The 22,246-nt window shown below is 44.1% G+C and overlaps 1 protein-coding gene across 3 annotated transcripts in view; it reads right to left on the bottom strand.

Moving 5' to 3' along the window:
* The window catches only part of lrp4 (low density lipoprotein receptor-related protein 4), a 130,904-nt gene extending 110,748 nt beyond the window's left edge, over positions 1-20,156 (bottom strand). For 2 of the 3 annotated variants that reach the window (XM_061737602.1, XM_061737618.1), the window contains exon 1: positions 19,809-20,156. In XM_061737602.1, the coding sequence (XP_061593586.1) occupies positions 19,809-19,872 (64 nt within the window). In that variant the 5' untranslated portion in view covers positions 19,873-20,156. The remainder of the gene's footprint in view (positions 1-19,808) is intronic. The other variant, XM_061737611.1, reaches the window with a different exon arrangement.
* Between the last annotated feature and the right edge of the window lie 2,090 nt (positions 20,157-22,246).

Raw genomic sequence — 22,246 nt, 5'->3', positions numbered from 1 at the left:
TGCTCTGCAGATAAGAAGTGCTTCTCCCCCTCTCCCGAAGGAATGGAAATATCTGCAAGAAGACTGTAAACACAGTAAACGGGGCACAACACTATTAAGTCGCCCATGACTCAGCGCTGGCACACAGCTGCAGAGCTGCTGCTCCAACGCCAGCAGGATGCCTGTTACATGTTATATACGTACATTATTTGGCGTTTCTTTCTTGTGAAAATAAATTCTGTCAACCGTGGCAACAGACAACACTTGTCGGTAGTCTGTTCTCACTGACCCATGTCGCCTTTCTGCAACGAGGTTTAAACTAAGCCTGCCGCTCAGAAAAATAAATAGCTTAAAAGGTCAAAGTGGAGAGATTCAAAACACAAAAGCAAAAAGCTAAATAAAGAGGAGCTGATCTGTGCGATGGGGCTGAAAACTGCAATTTCACTGTAATTTAAACCTCTCTATGTCAATTTGGCTTTTTAAGTAGTAAAGAATAAAATCTCTAATCACATTTCAGATACCTTTGAAAATAAATCAACCATGTGACCTTCTCCCTTTACTTTTGGCCATTATTATTACATTAGTAGTAGTAGTGGCGGTGCTGGTGGTAGTAGTAGTTTTCTGGACAAGAAAATGTCAACAACCAAGTTACCCGGGTAACTTAAAAACAATAATGTTTTCCATATTTCTTCCATTATATATAAAAATAAAAAAAATAAATAAAATTTAAAAAAAATAAAAACTTACTTAGCAGTAAACCCGAAGCTTCTGTCCAGAGGATATGTCTTGGGGTAGAAGCTGTTAGACAACTGGGAAACCAGCACATTACAGTTTCAGGGGAAAAAAAGAAAAAAATGCAACATTTGAAGATTTGAATACTATATTTTGCGGACCATTAGGCGCATTATAAGGTGCAATACCAATGAGCAGGTCTATTTTCACACATAAGGCGCACGGGCCTATAAGGCGCATGATAAAACATCTACAAAGAAAACAAAACAGTCTGCTAAGTCGAACTTTATTCAACTCGTTCACAATAACGTTCAGTTGTAACTAATAGAGAAAATACACTCACATTTTACATCATTCCTCTTCTGCAAATCCACAAATAAATAGTGGACGAGGTAAGCATCGTACTACGTCCTGTTCTGTGATTGGTTCATCGTTGCCAGCGATAGCGGACACCTGAAGTTAGTGTGAGGTTGGAACAACGTTGTATTCCAACATTTGATAATTGGGTTTACGCTTAAACCTACGGTTGGCTTGACGTCTAATTACAGTAAGGTAATATGGACTAGATGTTCAAGTGGAGCGGCTTCGTCGCTACCAGTCACACCAATACAGATTTTTGAGTGCAGTGCACCACATAAAATTGGTTTGAGGTCAGTAAGGACAACAAAATTCATACAAGGCGCTTATAGGGCGCACTGACGATTTTTGAGAAAAATGAAGGGTTTAAAGTGCGCCTTTTAGTGCAGAAAATACGGTAGTCGAGTGAAAAAGTTTCCATTAAATCATGTTATGCAACACATGACGTTCTCTCCTTGACTGCGTTTTCACCACCTGTGTCTGGGCAAGCCTCTTATACGTAGAACCGGACACATCAGAGGGATTTCTGGGAGATTGTTTTCTATGATTTCAGGTATTTCATGGATTTAAAACTTAATAAATCTCCTGTTCAACTTTTGTTTAGTTACACAACCTCTTGTGTCTGTGCCATCAGGCCCGGGGGAACCAGTTCATACACAGTAGTAGACGTCCATCATGTTGACCTCTAGATGTGCAAAATAAATGTTTCTGCAGCAGTTTTTATCAATACTGGATAATCCGCAGACGGAACACCTAATGTGCATGTAGAAACTTGACCCACTTGGCCAAATCTTTAGACTATGGATTTCTGCTCTGGGACAAACGGCTATGAAGCAAATTGATAAGGATGTGAGTCCATTCTTCACTGGAAACGGTGAAGGCTGTGTCACGCCCTCCTTGTGCTAGCAGGAAAGCTACATGAGAGGGATAACAAGCACCCATCCACCTTTTATCACAACCGTCCCTCCCTTCCTGACCACAAACCGGAGTTCAGAAGCAGTTCAAGGGTAAGGGGAGGCTTCGTTTGCATTCCAGGGCTGCTCACATGCTGCCTCGATGGCCAGACAGGTGTTTGCTCGCCCTGGATGTGCATAACCTCTGCGTCGTCCTCTGATGGGCCGCGGGTCACTGGAAGCATTTAAGGAGGGGCGGGGGGGGGGGGGGGGGGCTAACACACTCATCCACTAAGAATAGTGTTCATCTAAAACCCCAAAGGTATAGGGAGAAGAGGAAGAGGAGGCGGAGGAGGAGATGGAGAGGGCCGGGTGCTGACAGTTTACTCCCGAGACTGAGCGGAAAGTAGAGGGAGTTATAGCTCCGTGTGTGAGTTTATTGAAAGAAGAAGAAATAAAAAAAAAAAAAAGGACAAAGAATTTGTTTTCACAAATTGATTAGAATCCGAGCAATTTGACAATTTTAAAGTCAATTATTTAATATTTGCAAATGAAATCGGAAAACAGAGGAACTGTCCCAGCAGAGAAACGAAGTGACTTTTAATCAGCTTATTGGATAAAGAGGGGGGTAATAAAATTATAGCGCACGCACACACACACACACACCAATCTAAATTAGTACAAAGTGCACTTGCAGACATTCGCAGCAACGGCCGGCTTGGTGAGAGAGAGCACGCTAACAACAGAACAAAGCCATCGGTGCGCTGCGGCGCAGAGCTGGTCGGACTCCGGCTCCCAGGCCTCCCTCATGAATCAATTCTGTCTGGCTGAGGGGGTACAGGAAAAGTGCCAACACTAAATCCAATTAGAAAACCGGCTGGCACCACTCAGCTTGATGACAGCGTCTACCTTAACCCCTCCAGGGAAGACAGCGGTTCCAGAGGAGGCCAGCTTCAGTTGCGGAGGTGGAGAGGGAGGGAATCAGAGCTGGAATATGCTTTTGTGTTTCTCCCGAGTTCATGTGTGTGTTTGGTCAAATCAGCGAGGTCAGCTGAGTGGCTGTTAGGTGGTGTGTGTGTGTGTGTGTGTGTGTGTGGCGCACTGCCAGAGGCACATAACTGAGTGGGGTACGATGGGCACCAGGCGCCAGCTGAACCTTTTTATTTCAGTCCGCTGCTGCAAACGCAGGGTAACTTGACAGCATCCTGGCACCTGTCTGACATGCATATATACATTAAAAAAAAAGAAAGACACACACACACACACACACACACACACACAACATAGAAGCAAAGCAAATGCACAGAGACTGAAAAAGACTTGCACTTAAGCCCCGACACCTGTCAAGGATTTGCTAGGACCGCGACGGTGCAGGAGGGAGACACCTCAGATATCACGGAGCACCAAGGCGTGACCTTTCCTTCCCTGCCCTGCCGCCAAACCCCATCTCTCCATCTGAACGTCAGGTGGATTAATAATGTGAAGGGGTTTTTTCAAGGCTAAAATGGCACTAAAGGTAAGAATGAAGAACATAGCCGAGAGGAAAAGTCGCATCACCCGTAAGAGAGCAAGAACCTGCACACCCTCCCTGTTAAATGAGTAACATCAGGAGCAACTGTGTTTCCTGAAAGTGTGTCCCTGCCTTCTCTCTAACTGCCAAGGTTAAAGCAATCAATCAAGACATCTGAGGCAGCCTGCAGGAGGGTATGCCGCCAAAAAAGGTCACCAGCAGATACTGTCAGGTCTTAATAAATCTGCTCTTAATGCAGTTTTACATTTACTACAAACGTCACGGCATAAATCAGGTTCTACGGAGCAGACAGCAGATACTGGCCCTAAAATGATACGGTGAACCACTTAGAGAGCGAAAGACCCCAGGCTATCCTAACAGGAAATAACAGATTAGCAAACAGGTCGCTCAGAAAGATGGGGTCAAATACTCAAAATACACGAGACATCGTCTACGTTCAAACTGGCCGCTCTGGTTTATAGCACATCCACAGTGCACCTACCTGCATTTGCATCCCAAACAGAGACCGCATCCACCAGAGTGATGGAAGTGGCACTTAAGGAAAGATGAAGGAAGTACACATCCTCTATCGCTGGTGCTTTCTGGTGACTTGCAGTGTGGCTCCACAAAATCACCGACAACGACAGCAAAGCTAGTTCAACGGTTTGTTTACATCAGCTCGATGCATGTAGGTCACCATAACAGCAACAGGGTGCACAGATCGAATCCCATCACTTGAAATATAGAAATGTGTAAGGGTGAGTCGGGAAAAACTGATTCTAACTGAATAGGCCTAACAAGCAGAAATAGTCTGCAATCTGAACAGAACGATAAAGCATTGACTGATATCTTGCATCTGATCCTCTAAGACTAAATTAACAATGTTAGATTAGCAAAATGTGTCGTCTAGGTTGCTAGGAATTGTAAAGAAAGCCATACGTATGCAGACAGTGAAGTCTGTGAGGTTTTGCATCTTCATTTCAATTGTCAGATGAATTTAAGCTAAATTTCAGTTTACATTAAATTAAATCAAAGCCACTAAACCACAGACAGCAGTGCTGGAAATGAAAGTCCCCTGCTTGGACGCTGGTCGATTTCTTTCAACAAGCTAGTGCGACGCCACAGTCCACAACAGGGCCGGATCTGAATCAGCTGCTCTCCAGATTCCCTCTCCCTCCCAGGCTAACACCTGGACAGCATCTAATAAGCAGCACCAGTCTCCCACGTCTGGACGGAAAAGTCCATGCATACCCCCTTCCTAATCACGTCCTTGCTCAGGAGCCATGAAAACTCCCCCAAAATCTCCCTCCAATCCAGTCTTCATTTAAATTATTGCTTCTGTAAATCCAAGTAAGATGGAAAAACAGCATAAATATTTCCTTTTCTTCTCCAAGCTTGTCATCGCAATAACCCATCGGCAAAGTATCTCACATGTTCCATCCAGGAGACGCTTAAATGCTACCCGGGTCTGAACTCTCAGCTGCAGGTATACTGCATGGGCTGGCTTTAAGAAAACCGCAGAACCCACTGCCTTTTACCAACTGCCCAAACAATCTCGAGAGCGAGTCCTTAGTTCCTAAATAAAACAGCAATTATTCCCATATGGGCTTGTGGTGTCACTGCCGCCTATGACGGCAGCGTGCAGACACTCAAAGCCCAGCCCTGCCAGCTGAATGTCACTTCTATACAAAAATCAGCAAAGAAGAAGTGGAAATGTTTCAGAGAACCCTCTCTGGGCCACGACTGATGTGAACCGAGATCTCTAAAATAAAATAAAATAAAATTAGGGCGATGGAAGGCAGCGGGCCCTGCCTAACATAGATGTCTTTGTCTCCTGATGGCCGATGCAATAACATAAGTAGGCGCTTCTCAGAATAGAAACCTCATAGATCAACCACCTAGCTGCAAAAGTGGAAAATCATGCTGACCCAATTAGTTTGGGCTCTCAGCAGAATATTGTTGTGGCCTGCTAAAGTTTACATCCGTCCAGGCAGATGGTCCCCTCGGTTCTAGTGGGAAGTTTTGCTGTTAGAAGAATCCCTCAGTTTTGCCTCCAGGCATTATGAATAAATCTGGCCATGAGGAGATACTTCCACACGTCTCAGGCAGAGTATTGTCATCATTATTTCTCTCTTCTGTCTCCCACCAGGTCCACTACTTCTTGATCATTTTTAAAGAATCAAAAATGCCCCCTGGTCCATGTTATAAAGGCTGCACCTTTCTTAAATTCCAATTAGAATTTTCTGGGCATTTCCGTTTTTTTTCCGAGAGTGTTGGGCCAAAGTTGCATAGTTTAGAGGCTTTCATATTTAAAAGGGAGCAAAAAACTAAATGTTTTAAAAAACAACCAACTGAGTTGCTGTGAGATGTTTAGGGCCCCTCGTAAGCTGTAGCCTTCCCTTTCCCTCTGCTAAATAAACTCTTATCCTGACCTAAACACGGGAGGAAACAAATTCATATGAGCTCTCACCAACTACAATGCGTTTCCCTGTCATGTCAAAGTGATTGGTTAATATGAAGTTTGTGGAGGTTTTCCAGAGCACAAAACGCAGCAGTTCAAATATGGGACAAAAAAAAATAAAAAAAAGTTAGACAGCCAAAAGTCAGACGCACATTAGATTCTATCAATTCACCCACTAAAGGTTTCGGAACAAAACGTATTATTATACTTAAAGCTGATTTGGTTAGCCGTCTATTGAAGTAATCAGATGTCAAACAGAACCCTCAAGGGCCCCAGTCTTGCAAGCAGTTTATATTCGACAGATTTCAGTTGACATTTGATGCTTGATGTAATCAAAGAGCTGAATTTAAGACCATTTGTCCATGCAATGACGACAGCAAAAGTCCAAACTCTCGAATAAACAACCCTAAACAATACGGCCTTTGTTTGAAGCAGAGTTTCAGTGCTGCTAGCCCGACGTAAACGTTTGGCGGGGAACGGCAGCTGTACATCCCACGGCAGCGAACGCAGTCGTTCATGTAAAAATAACATAAACCAGCCCACTGAAGCACATACCAGAGGAGAATACATGGGAATTCATTGTTTACTTGTTTTTGAGAACTTAAAAATCCAAGTCTGGTGTGTCTTGAAATGACTTCCCCATCAAGGTCATCAATGTGCCTGTTTGACTACTTATTAGCAATTCTGTCATAACTCTGGAATTTCATGGCTGCGACTCGTGTAATTGCTCTGTAAATAGTGGACCCTGCCAGCCGTTGGCCCTTATCGGGCACGGCTCTGCTCGCTGCTATTCTGAAGGTGCTGTTATGAAACACTGAGCGGGAGTTGTAGCATTATACATAGCTGCCTGTGCGTAGGCCAGCTCTTTAATCATTCTCTGTAATTGCCGGGATGGACTTTGAACCACAGACATATTTGTCTCCACTTTTCCATCCATGGCTAAACAACTGAGGGGAGGGAGGCGGCAAGCGATCGGACCCGACCATGCACGGCTCCTGTCCCCGCCCCGCGAGCAGCCGAGCGTGGAGGAGGAACGGAGGGGTCACGGGCAGAAGAAAGAGCTTTGGCTGCGAGCGGGACGAAGAGGGAGAGACGTGGAATGGACGGTCGCGGAGGCCCGGAGAGAGAGGGGAGAGAGGAGATGTAGAGGACAGAGACGACATGATGGTATACAAGTCCTCCGGTGGCAGATTGAGAGCTGCGAGGAGCCCCAACAGGACTCCCGTCTGAATACTAAGACCTTTCATAGAGGCAGCGCTGCTACACAGAAACAAGTCCAAAGCCTCTCCTTTGAGGCCCCCGCGATATATGGGGCTTTCAACTGCTTGTGCAAGAGTGGGTCTAATTGGAAGCTGAGGCGATACAAGGAGGGGTTAGGGAGACGGGAGCAAAAGAGCTAAGGAGAAGAAGAGAAGCAAGGAGGGGCGCTTGATTTAAGAGGCCATTGTTTTAACAAGTACATTCTGCCTCCCTCTCTTTTCTCCTCGTGGCCTCCCCTTCAGATGCCCACACTCCACAGAGTCAAAAGGCGGCGTTTAGCCCCTCTGAACGAAAAGGGGCTGGGCTTGTTTTGACACTTTGTCCTCCTTGGCTGTGGTGAAAAGGCTCTGCTTCTATGGGCCACTCAAGTTCATTAGGAAGTACAGGGCTTTCAGCTGCGTCCTCATTCCAGCTCCAGACCTCAATGGGGCCTCCGAAGCCCTCCGCTGTTTGTTTAATAAAGACCCTCACCACCTCCACAACCACCACCTCCTCTTCCCTCGTCGCAGCCTCGGCCGAGTCTGTGCCTGCAGGGTATGGGCCCATTGATTGGAAATCATAAAGAAGTGGTGGAAAGATGTGAAGGAAGAGCATGAAGACATAAGGCAAACAAAGACGATGTGTGTGTGGGGGTGGCATTTCCCACCCATAAAGTATGAGTGGCACCAGTACAGTGGTGCCTGTATCATAACAGCAAAACAAGCATTATCCTTCAGATCGTGGGTGTGTGTGTGTGTGTAAACCCTGAGTCAAATTTCAGTTCTCGCACTTTCGGTTGACATCACTGTGTGCAAGTATCGAGGAGACAAAAGTGAGAAATGTCACTCTAGAAGGGCACTGGCGCTGAGATCATACAAGCCCCGAGGAGGACACAAGCGCTTCTGTCTGCGTGCACATGGAAATAGTTTATGTGAGAACTGTAAAACTTGGTTAAATATACATCTTCACAGTTCTTCTTCCACATGTACCGTTTCGTAGATACGATCAGGTGCACGATGGAAACAAACAGGAGATGAAAACATTTTAGCGAAGGTTTGCAAAACTTTACCTAAACAAAGACTTCCAGCACAAACTCCTATGGACAGACGAGACCAGAGGGGAGCGATTTAATGGCCTCTCACAATAAACACGTCATCCCCGATGTTGAGAACACCATAATTTGGGGTTATTTGCACGATCAAATCATCAAAGAGCAGGACTCATGTTTGAAACAGATGTTTGAACTGAAGTGATGGTGTTGAGGTTGGAGTTGCAGTCACATGACCTGGGAACTAACTTGACCATAAATTGTGTACAGAAGAGTTTCCTAGAGGAAACGGTGAGGGCATCTGTCTCACTATGGTGACATCTTATCAGGAGAGTTTGGACACTTCCATGTTCTCAAACAACGCTGGAAAGAAGAGGGACACAGAGCTGGATCGTGGAGGCCCTCACCATTGCCCACATGTTTTTTTTCTCCCTTTTTACGCCATATTTTTTCAATAAATAATGGCACAACAAAAAGGTTATTAACTGTGTTTCATCTTAAAAAGGTTGTTCCATTTTGAGTCTTGCCTGTACCACGATCAACATGCTTTTCATTGTAACTTTACACAAAAAAAAACAGAATTAAAAGAGGGGTTACTAACCTTTTTATATGCCTGTATTGAAAAATATATAAAATAGGAGTAGTAACTCATATTACATATGATGGATACATCATTATAAACAAGAATGTTAAGCACCATTCGGATGCAATCAAAACCAAAACAAAACTCTGTCCTACATCATTATCTTCAATGCTAAACATTAAAGAAGCACCGCCGCCTTTGGAGGTCTTTGGACTGCTGGAAAGGAGGGGGGCGAATGAGTGAGTGTCTGTGTGTGATATTGCATTTCTTTGGACGTGAATTCAGTTCCACACAGCAGCAGCACGGCGCTTGTGCTGGTTTCAACAGCCTGAGGGACATCAGATATCCAACAGGTGCCTCCCCGCAGTTGAAGAAAATCCAAGTGAGGTGTGGGAGGAAAGCGACACCGATCCAACATGTGCACATACTACAGGCTCTACGATCAAAAAGCCTGTTCAGCTGTTTCATCAGAGCTGTCTAGCACAATAAAAAAGAAAAGAAAGTTGGTATGTAGATGGAAGCCAGTATGAGATTCAGATGAGCATGTGTCACACCAGGGAGTTTCATCGCATGAGTTTGAATCGCGTTCTTACACGAAAAGCAGCTAACTAACAAAAATGGGAATCTTCTGTGAATCTATTCCCGTGACGGAACATCCGAGGTGATCAAAGCTTCATCCGTCCGTGCCTCTCTCCAGCACTTTTGGAACACATTAACAAAAACTAATCAGATTTCTTTGAAAGGCCCGGCTTCTTTAAACATTAATGTTTAACTGATTTTTTTTTCTGTCAACCTACAGTTTGCGTAAACACAAAGCAAATTTGTGTCACGCTGCAGTGCAGAGACAAGGTTATTTAATGTGTTGCAGGGCTTGGCAGTCGGCAGCCTGTTGGCGTGAAAGCGCGCCGAGTTAAGAGTGTGGGGGGTCTCTTTCAAATCATATCACATGCACATCTTATCTGAAGCCTGAGATGGAAGCTGTGAATGTGCGTTCCCAGATCTGTGCCCGAGCAGCTTGTTTGTGCATGCTGGCATGTTGAAAGCCTCCATTCAGGCACCTTTTGGAGGTAATCTGGGGGACAGCTGCAGGCCCCCATGTGCTGAGGCCCTCACTCATGAGCAGAGAGGGTGGGTAGGACATTTTCAGATGGTGACCATGAGTAATCAGGAAGATTTCAAAGACGCGAAGCTCGAGAGGAACAGAGATAAGATTAGGAGAGGGGGGGAACAAAAGAGAGTACAGGCAGCTGTGCAGAGAAAAATATGAGATTGGAAAACGTGTAGTGGAAATGCAGAAGGGTGGGGGGGGAAAAAAAACCTCATGAATATCCTTTAAAAAACAAAAAACATTGGAACTTGTTAAATTAGTTAAATCATTTTCAATTTAATTGAAATTACTTTTAATCCTGCTTTTGCACTACATGACTTGCCCTTTGGCTCTTAGTGACCGGAGGCAAACCCGTGAGCGGCTGGCAGTTGCCAGCTGGGACTCCATCGTTAAAACTCAAAAAAAGCATAAAACGCGTGGCCGAGCCACCTCCAACAGCGACGGGTATCTGGTCTGGCAAACATCTGGAGCTGCTGGAGAGTGGAGAGTAGAACCTCCAGTCTCTCGCTCACATTCACTACCGCAACTTTCAAGCTTCATCTATAAACACCATTTCTAACTATGTTTTGTTAGATGTTTCAACATATAACATCCGTAATGCCCCCCTCCCAACAGTTGACACACTTTTAGACACAGACAAATCCACACCTTACCACCGCATTATGTTACAAGTGATCAGTTTTCCCAAAAAGTATTCCCAAAAAACAGTTCCTTCAGACGCCTGGTAGTGGTTCATCCATGCGATGTGCAAATCACAGGCCGTGAGTCTGTCTACAAACTGTGGCAGCTCTAAAGTTAGCGGCACGGCTAATTTATTCCAGCACGGTGGATCTCTGGTTCTGGAAAACATACTCGTTCAAAAGTGTGTGCGCCCTGAACCGGCTCTCTGCAGACACCAGCAACGGGTACAAAAAATATACAGTGAGTTTTCCATCTCAAGACTTGAACATGTCAGAAATAAAGCGTGCTGTCAGAATCTGGGGAGACCAATTGTTTTTAGCACTTTTTGGCGTAATTAGAACCATTCGAAGCAGTCGGACAGTAAATGTGTAACACTTGAATGTAGATTTTCATCTTAAAATGGAAAAGAGGGGAATTGTCTGCGCTTGTGCGTGTGGTGTTGCACCAGCATTGGCTGAAGATGGATTTTGTGGAGACAGGAAAAAAACCGGAGTCAGAGCTCTGACATCAATTAGTAGAAAAAGACTTGCGCCCCCCCCCCCACCACCTCCATGAGTCTGCACTGATGGCAGGCTGTTTGTGAAGTGCCATGCATTCTAGTAGAACGCAAACACATTTCTTCTGTGACCTCAGCAGGGTGAATGAGGCTATATCCAGTCAGGGAAGAAGAAGGTCTTTCTGTAACCGTGGTTATTTATATCTTGAACCCTTAACCCAATCAGTTTTCTGTCCGCAGGTGACACTGTGGGAAGAATGACGTGGACTTTTTCCGTATTTTCTTCTTCATAAAAAAGGACCAAAACCAATCAACAGTTTCAAATGGACACAAAGGATCACAAATAGTTTTTTTTTTTTTTTTAATCCTATTCTGCAAGGCAGCCCAGTAATTAGACACATTGTCCATCTGTTTGAGACCGTGCCACAGATTCAGTATTTTGTGATTGAAATTGCGGAGAGAAACTGCAGCGATGCCAAAAAAACAAAAGAATGTTCTTTCACTCGCTGACACAAAGGAATAAACTACATCGACTTTAACGTGTAATAGTTGAGATTTTACTCTCATAGCTACTTTTGATCAAAATATACATAAAGGGATCACATTTTCAACTTTCATACTGTTTAGTCTCAATCCTGAAGAAAAATGAAGTTACTTAGAGTTCCTGTTGTGTGGCCTCTTCTTTGGTCACTCTCACTGTCTCTTCTTATGTCTTATGTCCAATTTACGCCCGTTTGTAAAATCAAACCAGAGTGAACCCATCACAAGCAGACGCCCTTACATACAGATCAACATGCACCCAGGATTCATTGGAGGACGGCGTAAGAGTCGATCAAGTACACATTACTCATTTTCCCCATCTCATAATTATCAAATAGCTCTTATTTAGCTTTTCCATCTTGCATTAAGTCGTTTAAATTATGTGCTAATTAATAATAAGGACAAAAAAGATGGAGACTTCATTCAAAAATACATCTTTTAAAAAGAACTGTGCTGCAAGTCGCCATGTTGTTGCACCAGCCACCGCTAGCGCTGTGCACGTGCAATTCTCGACAGAGATAGGAAGGAAGGAGATGCCCGACTATGTTGAATTTGTAGGGCAAAAATTGATCTGCGACTATTTTCTACATCGATTTTTGTCGACAATGTAGACCAATCCCTGTATCCTTTAGTATCAATGCCATGTTGGGGAACCTTGTCGTGCCCGACGTGGACCACGATGAAGAAACAAATCTACACCACCATGTAGGTCTTGGTGGTGTCATTTCAGTGCAATACAATCTTCGATGAACACGCCAACAACAATGTTTTGTCTCACACAGATGACATGCATAGTTGCGACGTGGAAGCATAAATCAGGTTTAACGGTTGGGATTTTTCTGCTGTCTACATGAAAATAAGCCCGTGTCTGCACCAAAACAAATATAGCGCTGAACAAATTTCCCCTCTTTCCTCAGACAAGTGTCTTCTTTTTGTATGCCAACACCATCCCATGATGTCTTGGTTACAGACCAAGACAATGCTCGAGAAAAAGTGGCCTAATTTTCCAGACCACAGTCGCAGAAAAAATCTCTTTCATCTAAAGCGGATTCTGTGATCGTTCAGCACTAATGTCATCTTCCAAATATTCAATGAGTTTCGTTAGTGTCCTTGCAAATGCTCTTCCCCTGAAACACAGCGCGAGTTTGAAATGTGAAGAAGAATTAAGTTACTATGGATCTGTACCTGTGTGTGTCCTTCAAAATGCCTTTGTGTCCGAGGCCCCCTCCCCTGGCTGTGCTCAGACAGCGAGTCTCCAGCCCTGCTTATCTTTTCTGTCCTCTACAGCAGACCCCCACCGAGACAGAGAACCAGAGTTTATTACAGTCTCCAATAATCTGCAACCCCCGAGGAACTTGAATTCATGCTATATGGCCTAAAAAAAAAAAAAAAAAAGAACCAAAAGCTTATCCTTTGATACCAGGCCTCTGCCAACAAGCTCCATGATAAGAAGCATCGATGCTGTCATCTATGCTAAGTCTCTGTTTGGGGTGCTTTTGTCATCATTGATTTCAGAGATATGAAACTGACATTTGACACACTGGCGGTGACCCGTCCCTCCACTGGGGGCACTTGCAACCAAGTCCATGACATGTGATCAGGAGAACATGAATGAGATGGCTCTGAAAAGTCATGTTCATGCCATTTACACTTTTAAATGAGTTAACACAGCAATTAAAAATACAGAATGATAAAAACTCTGGTACAGATTCCTCCCAGTGGTTCACATCTGCTCCTACATGAAGAACAATAGCTCTCTCACAATAAGCCGGCAGCGGTTAACTTTGTTTGTTTGCGAGCACTGAAAGTTGACATCTGTGACATATATTTGTGCAGTGAGCATAATTGAAATACGCCCTGTGGCTGTGGCGTCATGTTCTGAAATCAGAACCCACTCCGAAGACCGAAGCCCGCCCAGGGGTCTCTTGCAGAGGAGGCTGGTCTCTGCCGGGAGAGAGCGCGAGGTGATTTATAGGAAAGCAGAGGAACACGAGAAGGGTACTACGGGGGGGAGAAGGGTCCAAGGTCTGACATTTATCCATACGAGAATGTTGGGAAGGGGAGTGGGAATAAAGTAATCACAGGCAGCCTCTACTGCTACCTCGGAGGTGCAATTCCATCCACTCAGAAGAGATACACAAAGCACAGTGGGGGTATCGGGTGGCCCACTCGGCCTTCCCCTGGTGCAGGCAGCAGCCTGGCCGACACCGAACCTCACCGGCTACGGCAGAGGAGGGCACACGCACGGCCGTAAGACACGCAGCCCTGCTCTCGGGCCTGCTGATTAATCTTTGTCTCTTAACCAGCTTCGGAGCCCCGCATGAGAAAGTTTTAACACAGACTAAAGACCCAGACTGAAAGATATATGTACACATATGATGAAAAACAATCTAAATCTGCCAAAAGGGCTTCCCCTTTTCACAGAACCGAGCCGCAGCCACATCTTTTCAAATCAGCTTTTCACTATGACTGGAGTCTGCACCAAAAACAACATGCGGAGCGCCATAAATCAGCCTGCAGGCCGAGTTGCTCTGAAACATCAACCTCACGACAGCATTAACACAAACACAGGCAAACCTAGGGCACTTAATTAAATGCGGTATTTGAGATTTTTTGCACAAGCAGGACATAAATTTTCATTCCAACACTGGCTGGATATGCAAAACCCGGCCCGTGGTTCCTATGAAAAGGCTGCCGGAGAGTGTTTCAGCGTGTGTCGGCCCATTGTCAGGGGACTAATCAATCCGAGGAGAGGATACAGGCAGCACACGGGGAAACAGAGGGCAGCAACTTGAACCCAAGATCAAACTCCCCACCGCCCACTTTTGAAGACACTTGGCTTCTTAAAAAGCCTCTTCAGTCATGAGATGTACAACATCATCGGATTCATTTTTCTCTTAGAGCGAAGACACTCAGTCATTTTTGATTTTTTGGTTAATTTTCCACACTTCTTTATTTATAAGTTCCAGTAAAAGTGATGGAAAGGGCCGTGCTGAACACGTGATGACTGCCATTCCAGGTCTCTCTTGGAAAACACATCTCCATCTCAGCGGGTCTACTCCTAGTTAAATATAGCTTAAATAAATAAAATAAATCTGGGAGAAATTGATAGGTACATCAAGTTAGGTATTTCACACGAGTCCTCATAGAGTCGTTTTTCTTACGACATGTCATCAGAACTCTTCAAGTAAACATGCCAAACCCTGCGGTTGTGTAAAACACAGAAGGGGATCACTTTTTCCCCACCTTTGTCTTTTTTCATTGGCCTTACACATACATATTGCCTACACCGATAGTTAATTACCTAAAAAAAAATGGCACGTTACATCAACAACCAGTAGGTTAAAAAAGGTTTCATGCAAAACCAGGACCTCCGATAATGACCGGAGGTGCAGTAACTACAAGGAATAAAGGCCCCCAACACATGGCGGGAAGAGGTTGTAAAAAAATTGTTAACATTTCACTGCAATGGATTGAGACCCATTTGTAAGAGTGACCTGTTAGCCAACAACTGTGCTGTGTGGTGCATTCACTGGGACCCATTTCCAGCCAAGTCCGTAGCTGAACATGCTGCGATATAGGATATGTGGATATTTTCCACAACAAAAGCCTTTGAAAGAACAGAAGTGTGTCCAATTAAATTCAAAAGCGAATATACTGTAATTTGATGTGTTGCAGCAGGTAATGAGTGTGTAGTAACAGCTGGTCAAGTTAGTAGTCTGAGCAACTTCACTACCCTGTTAGTTTTCTGGAACACGCTGCAGCCTGTCATTGAAATTAAATCAAAAAACGTTTTTTTGTAAATTTTTTTCCCCCTCAACATAAAACATAAGATGGAGCTTTCCACATCTGTTGGCAATTACAGAACTCGCATAGGAATGAAGAGATAAATAGTTGACTTACACATGAACACCCAAGTGCAACAAGATGCAAAACTGCATAAAATAAAAACTAACCCTGCCAAATTAAGTGAGTAATATATAATTTTGCAAGAAATAAAAACCTTAGAATTAGTTGTTTTTTTTCTTAAGTTTTATTTAAAAAATACTACATAAATCCCCTAGCAATACCTGGACGGTTTTCCCCCATTCAACAAGCATTTTGTCCATGTATTTTAGCAATAAGTGCGTTACCACGAGTGGGGGTTCTAGGTAGTTTTTCAGGGGCCACATCGTTGACACGTCTCCATGGCCTTCAGGAACCTTTGCATGGTGAAACATCCTCAGATGGGCCTAAAACAGCAGTCTTCAAGCCTGGTCTTCGGGACCTCCTGCCCTGCAGGTTTTAGATCTCCCACACCTGATTCATATTAATGCTCGTCATCAGGTTTGGCATCAAGGTCTGCATGAGTCTGTTGATCATACGGTCATTTGTATCAGGGTGTGCTGAAGCAGGGAAACATCTACAACCTGCAGGAGGGGGGGTACTGAGGACCAGGGTTGAACGCCACTGGCCTAGAAGAACTAGCTAGCGGGAGTCTCTGCTGATCGGGGTTGCTAATTACATTCAGCCTTGTCACGTGAGCGTAAATCATGTGATCACAACTAATTTATAAAGTTTCGACCAGAACATTTTTTTTGATGAACAATTAAGAAGATGGATGGACGACGAGGAGTTCCAGGTCATGTTGGCATATTACGCCAATTAACAGGTCCAGCAGGAGGGGGGGGGGGGGGGGGGGTTCTCTTAATCTCAATTGCTGCTACCACTGTGTTTGTTAAGAAAAAAGCAACAAAAATGCGAGAAAACAGCCCTTCTATGTTTACTTGGTTCTTCTTCTCATTCTTCTTTTGTTTGTTTCATGCTGTTGACTGAAAAAGGCACATTACTGCCACCATGTGGTCAGAGGTATTGTTTGTTTGGTCAATGGTTCTTGTGTGGCGCTACAGTGAATTGACATGCGACTGCTGAACGGGCGGGATGGCGGTCGCCCCCGTTAGAGGGTCCCGTCTGATGGGTTTACCCGGAGCCCACACCCCAAGTAACGACTGAATCCTACCATTGTGTTAACACAATCTGTTGCTGGTCAACGTCAGCCACAGGGGCAGACATGCGTATACTAGACACTGGGACCGGTTCCCATTGAAAGTACTACTTGCATGGGACTAGTATTACCTGGGGAGCTGCAGCTAATCAAACATTACACCACAACGTGCGTCTCGCACAGCACGTTGGCACAGGATAAGCAAAGCCTGTGTTTTACTATAATTCGCAGATATTATCTCCAAACTTTTTTGTCAAGGCCTAATAGTTTGTTAGCAATTATCATTTAATTAACATAAGCCTTGAATATTGAACTGGAAGCATGTTAAACCCTCTACGGACTTTGGCGAAAACCCATCTAGACTACGCATAGGCCGATGTGCTAAACTTACCACGGTAACGGTAAACTATCTAACTGGAACTTTCATTGCATCATTAGTCTAACTTCTTTATGTAGTCACACTAATGTTTGAGCTTGATGCTAGCTGGAAAGTTTCGTACCACATCCAGCAACTCATTTCACCCGTCTTATCGTCAACTCTCTTCTGCGTTGGGCCTCTTGTTTTTTTATGGGTCCCCATGTGAAGCGGACTATTTGTTTTAAATTTTCCATCAACCAAAACCATTGTATGTCTTGGTTTGCGGATGGCAATGCTAATATTGTTATACAATACCACTAACTCTGCTACAGCTGCCATGAAGAGGCAGAAATGGCAGCAAGATGAAATACTTTCAAAAAGAACTCCGCCCACAAATAACTAAATTACTTAGTTGTGCATTCACGCAGGGTAAAAATAATGCCACGACCCCTGGGTTTGCTGAAACAGGGTAGGAAATTTAAGTGGAGCTCTTACGTAATAAATCATTGACATGGCGCATTTGCACTGGATTAATATCAGAGACGCCGTATGCAATTAATATAAATTACAGCAGGTCCCCAGATAATATTGGTCCAGTGCAAAAGGTTAAAAACAAAGCTAGTACATGACAGTTACTGCTCCCTGTAACATGGCATTGTTGTTACAACTGCAAATGCAGTTCATTATAACTCAGAGATACAAAAAATTATATATGCACAAAGCAAAAAAAAACAAACAAAAACACAGCAGCAGGTCAGTTCTTTAAGTAAATCTGAATCTTGAGTTCCAAGTCAACATGTTAACCAAACGTTGATCAGCAAACGGAGTGGGCTCAGTGGGAAGACGGGCGGGGGGCTAAGGGCCGTCCCAGAGCACATCGTTAAAACGGTCTAACACTTGCCAGCATACCATTAGTCCGACTCAGCCCATTACTGCAAGGCCACTAGACTCAGCTGACAAGGCATTTTGACCTCACATGCATAATAGACGTCAACGCAACACCAACACATAAACACATTTTTTCATAAATTATAGCCCTGGGACATCTACCGTCAAGATGAGAACAGCAGCTTCCTTTCATAAGGAAACTTCCTGAAGAACTTAAAGAAATTACCGCCCCAACCTTTTCACTCATCGTCCTTGATCCCACAGCCGATTTTCTAGTGATACAAAAACAAAAGAAAAGAACTCCCAGATCTAAAATGAGCTACCTCTTTCTATTCAAGTGGCCAACATGATCAAAATATCACATTTTGATGCGTCGGAATATCAATTTTTAAGCAAACTAATAAAATGTTTAGTGTAGACTGGCAGTGAACTTATCAGATTTAAAGGGATTCGAGATTTACGCCATAAGCAGTGTCAAGCAATTGAGAGGGAAAAAGAAAGTCAGATACGCTACATATTATACGCTTCAACTGAAAATGCCAACAGAGACATATCACGATGACATATGACTGACAAAGACGCGTTTAATACACGATCCAGACGCAACAGAGTTGATTGCTTTATGACAGAACAGGTCTGTAATCAAACGGGAAGGCCCTCCGCCAAAGATAAAGCGAGAAGGCGGAGGAAAATGTTGATAACTACATCCGTACGGATAAAAGGCCCAACTATAAATAGGATGTGGAACATTCATTGTGGCTTTTGTTTTGAGTTGATATTGACTCTTATCTCCCTGACATTTTCGCGCCAGTCTCCCTGTGACATTTAGGATGCGTCGCAACTACACCAAAATCATTTTTGAGGTCAAAAGAGGCAATTACAGATGCAATTTTATTTCTTTTTTCCCCTCTCCTGTCAGGCAAATCTTTCTAAGACATGTCAGAGAGCACAGCACCGGGCAGCCATGTGTGTTTAACGCCAAGCCCTCTTTGTGTTCGCTTAGAAATAGCTCCGGCGAGTCCTCGCATTCCAGCGGCTGTTCTAACATGTTGTAAACACAAGGTGTTAGAGAAACATAGGACGGGGGTGGTGGAAAACACTCAGCCCTATAACAAGTGCTGCTAGAGAGGGCTGGCGGGGGAGACACAGGATGTAAGTTATCATAGATAAACAGCCCAGTCCACTTGAAATCAAAGCACTTTTCATGCGAGCAGAAAAGTCCACATAGATGCTTGTCACATCCAAAGAATTCAACTTTGCTTTTAGTCAGTGGATTATTTGCAGAACGGGGACTTTTCAAGAGAGCACTTAACTTTCTGTGATCTTGTAAAAAAGAAAAAATCTTTTAATCATATTGGTAAATTTCATTAACACAAAGTTCCATTTTCAGATTTTTTGCTGGGAAGTCAAAAGCAAGGCATCTTACCCAATTTAAATCCAGATCATTAATTACCAACACCAGTCTGTGGCTGGATGCAATCTGCCTCCAGGCAGGGATCTGACAGCACATTTGACATATGCATATAAACCCCTATACGATAGTAATCTATATTCACCATTGATGCACATGCACACACTTTAATCTGCAATACATCAATATAATCACGATGCAAAGCATTAAACTGAAACAATGAGGACCCGTATAACTCCAGCAGCACACAGTCCTGATAAACATGTTTAGTTTTCTAGTAACTTAAATGAATTAATTAAATTAAAACACAATGCATTAGACTTCAGCAGTACAATATGCATCTAGATTTTTTCTTTTTCTTAGGAGATAATGAAAACTAAATTTTTGAAAAAGCTTGTATTTTACCCACTTAAGCGGCGCTCACAAATATAATAAAAGTTAAACTGGGCTGCTGGGTTCAGATGCATGAAAATCGGAGAGGAACCGTTCCCCAGAGCTGCACCAGGGGCAGACAGACCCAAACAAGCCCGTGTTTCTCACCTGGACTCGGGCTGAGCAGCAGAGCAGCCAGGACTCCCCCCAGCAGCAGCGCGGCCGGCTTCATCTCTCCCCGGCTCTGGTGGCTCTTCCCCGGGCGGCTCTTCCCACCGTGCCCCCCTCCTCCCCCCGCAGCTCGTCCTCTCAAAGCACAGTTAAATATCAGCGGGTTTCACTCCGGGCTTTCACCCTAAACTCAGAGCATGACTGACTTTGTTGTCCCCTTGTGTTTTCCCTTCGACCTCCGCCGCCTCCTCCTCCTCCTCTGGTGCAGGATAAGCGCAACAAACCCGGGATTAAAAAGTTAACTCTGAGAGGTGAAGCTCCGCAGCGGCTCCAACATGTTGTGCTGCGCTCACGGACCGTGCGGATACCAATAGGCGCTGGGGACCGTACCACTCAGGCCGGGAGGGAGGTCCTCCCGTCTTCAGGGGTATTTTAAAGTTAGTGTGGATATTAATTCTGGGTTATATCTCATAATTACTGGTTACACATTTACAAGTACAAAACAAAAACCAAAGTATTGTCACTTCTTGTCTTTCTACGACACTCCCCCCCCTGGTCGTTTTCCAGCCTTCCCTATCCCGTCAAGAATGGACTCGCCCCCTCGTTGTGTCATTTGTTAAATTACGTTTTTAAAAGGCTGGTGCTCCGCTCAGGACAAGTCAGCCCGCGTCTGGAGGTGTGATGGGACGGCTTGGCTCACCGCAGCGCGCACAGGGAACACAAAGAAACTTCACAGACAGGCAAACTCAGGGAAAAGTTGGAGAAGAGAAGGATGAAAGCTTCACTGTTGTCACTCAAGGCAAATAAGGCAAATGGCAGAGCAATGGGTTTTCTACAGAAGAGAGTAATGACCGTGAGATGAGGTCATTAAACTGTCATTCAGCTCCACAGATTTACAAAAAGTCAACAGAGGGGTCTTATTTTAATATCCATGTGTACTTAATGAAAGTTTGCTATAGAGGCTTTTTTTTTTCTTTTTTTAATTGCAAAACATTCCAAGGATGCCCAAATGATGCAGTTACATCATCACAGGTTAATACTTTGTGGTGTAGGTCAGAAAGTTACTATGCAGAGTGGTGAGTCAGCAGATGGGCGAGGGCATCCTCCAGCCTGAAGTTTGGTGGTTCAATTTCCAGCCTTGGAAGTTTTTGAAGTGTCTTTGGACAAGAATGCTGAACCCTCACTTTGCCCCCAATATATTCATCAGTGTAGGCTATAATAAGGGGTACGGCGTGAACGGCCAAAGCACAAGATTGAAAAGGCGTCATTTGTTTAGACCGTTTACACAAGATTGTTTTCTCCGATACATAGCAGCTTTTAATTGTTTTTTAAAAAAAAGGACAGAAACAATTATAGGTGTAATTGGCAACTTTGCAAAACCACTAGGTGTCAGTGAAGACAGGCGGACACCTGCTCCAAAACAAATTAAGCCAAACCGAAAATTTAGCCTAAATTGAACTCCAAAGGTGATCTCTTGAACGCCAATATTTAGAAAATTTGAAGCTTACACATTCGTCTTTAGTCTTTTTTTTCCTTAAAGAAACTGCTTTATTCTGTAGAAAAGCTAAAGGACTTAAAGCTATATAAGTGGGAACCATTTGCAATCAACTCTTTAAAGGAGCATGAGGCAAGAATAAGAAATGAGACTCATTAGCGCCACAACGACCGTCGGGGTTCCTGCAGCCAACAGCGAAGCCGGCACGGGAGAACGCACATGCAGCGTCATGTGATGTCACATCCGCAGGACAGCACGGGAAATTCGGGCCCAGAATTGCAGCACATTTTGCAGCACACAGCCTGTTCAAGGCAACGGAAAGATACGCTAGAGGGCTCATTGTTTTTGGTTTGGAACGCTTCATCTGCCATTATTACTAGAAAACTTAAAACGTATATGCATTTTTTTCATAAATCCTGCCTCAGGTTCCATTAAGATACACACACTGTTCATTAAACGCTATCGGCAGGTTTACATTGGCCGTCGTCCAGGGTCATTTCAAGAGGCCTCTAACGTGGCAAGTGATTGCATTATCTGGAACAGCTCCTCAACAAGAATTTTCAGTAACCTGTACAGGGCCAAAACACATCTCTACCTTGGGTTGGGTACTTGGGCATGACCCCGAAGAAGTGCTTAGGGGAACACCTAAGTGCTGAGTGCTGATTGGACATGCTATAGGCAGGGGAGGATTTTTTTAGGTGTCCCAATGTCCCGTTTGAGTAAAAGTCCTGTTTTCATTCATTGCCAACATCTCAGTGCATGGAAACCGCAAGTAGAAGCACAGCAACCATGTCACGGTTTGTATTTAGGTTCCTGTTTTATTTTGAAAACCCATGTCATTGTGTTTTAGTTTTGTCTTGACTTCCCTTTTTCCCATCTGCCCAGATTGTTTGCACCTGTGTCTCGTCAAGTCCCATGTTGACCTGTCTTTCTCTTGCTG

The sequence above is a fragment of the Cololabis saira genome, chromosome 2, assembly GCF_033807715.1.
Source record: "Cololabis saira isolate AMF1-May2022 chromosome 2, fColSai1.1, whole genome shotgun sequence".
NCBI classification, from domain to species: Eukaryota; Metazoa; Chordata; class Actinopteri; order Beloniformes; family Belonidae; genus Cololabis; species Cololabis saira.
This window is presented reverse-complemented; position numbering and strand designations above follow the sequence as displayed.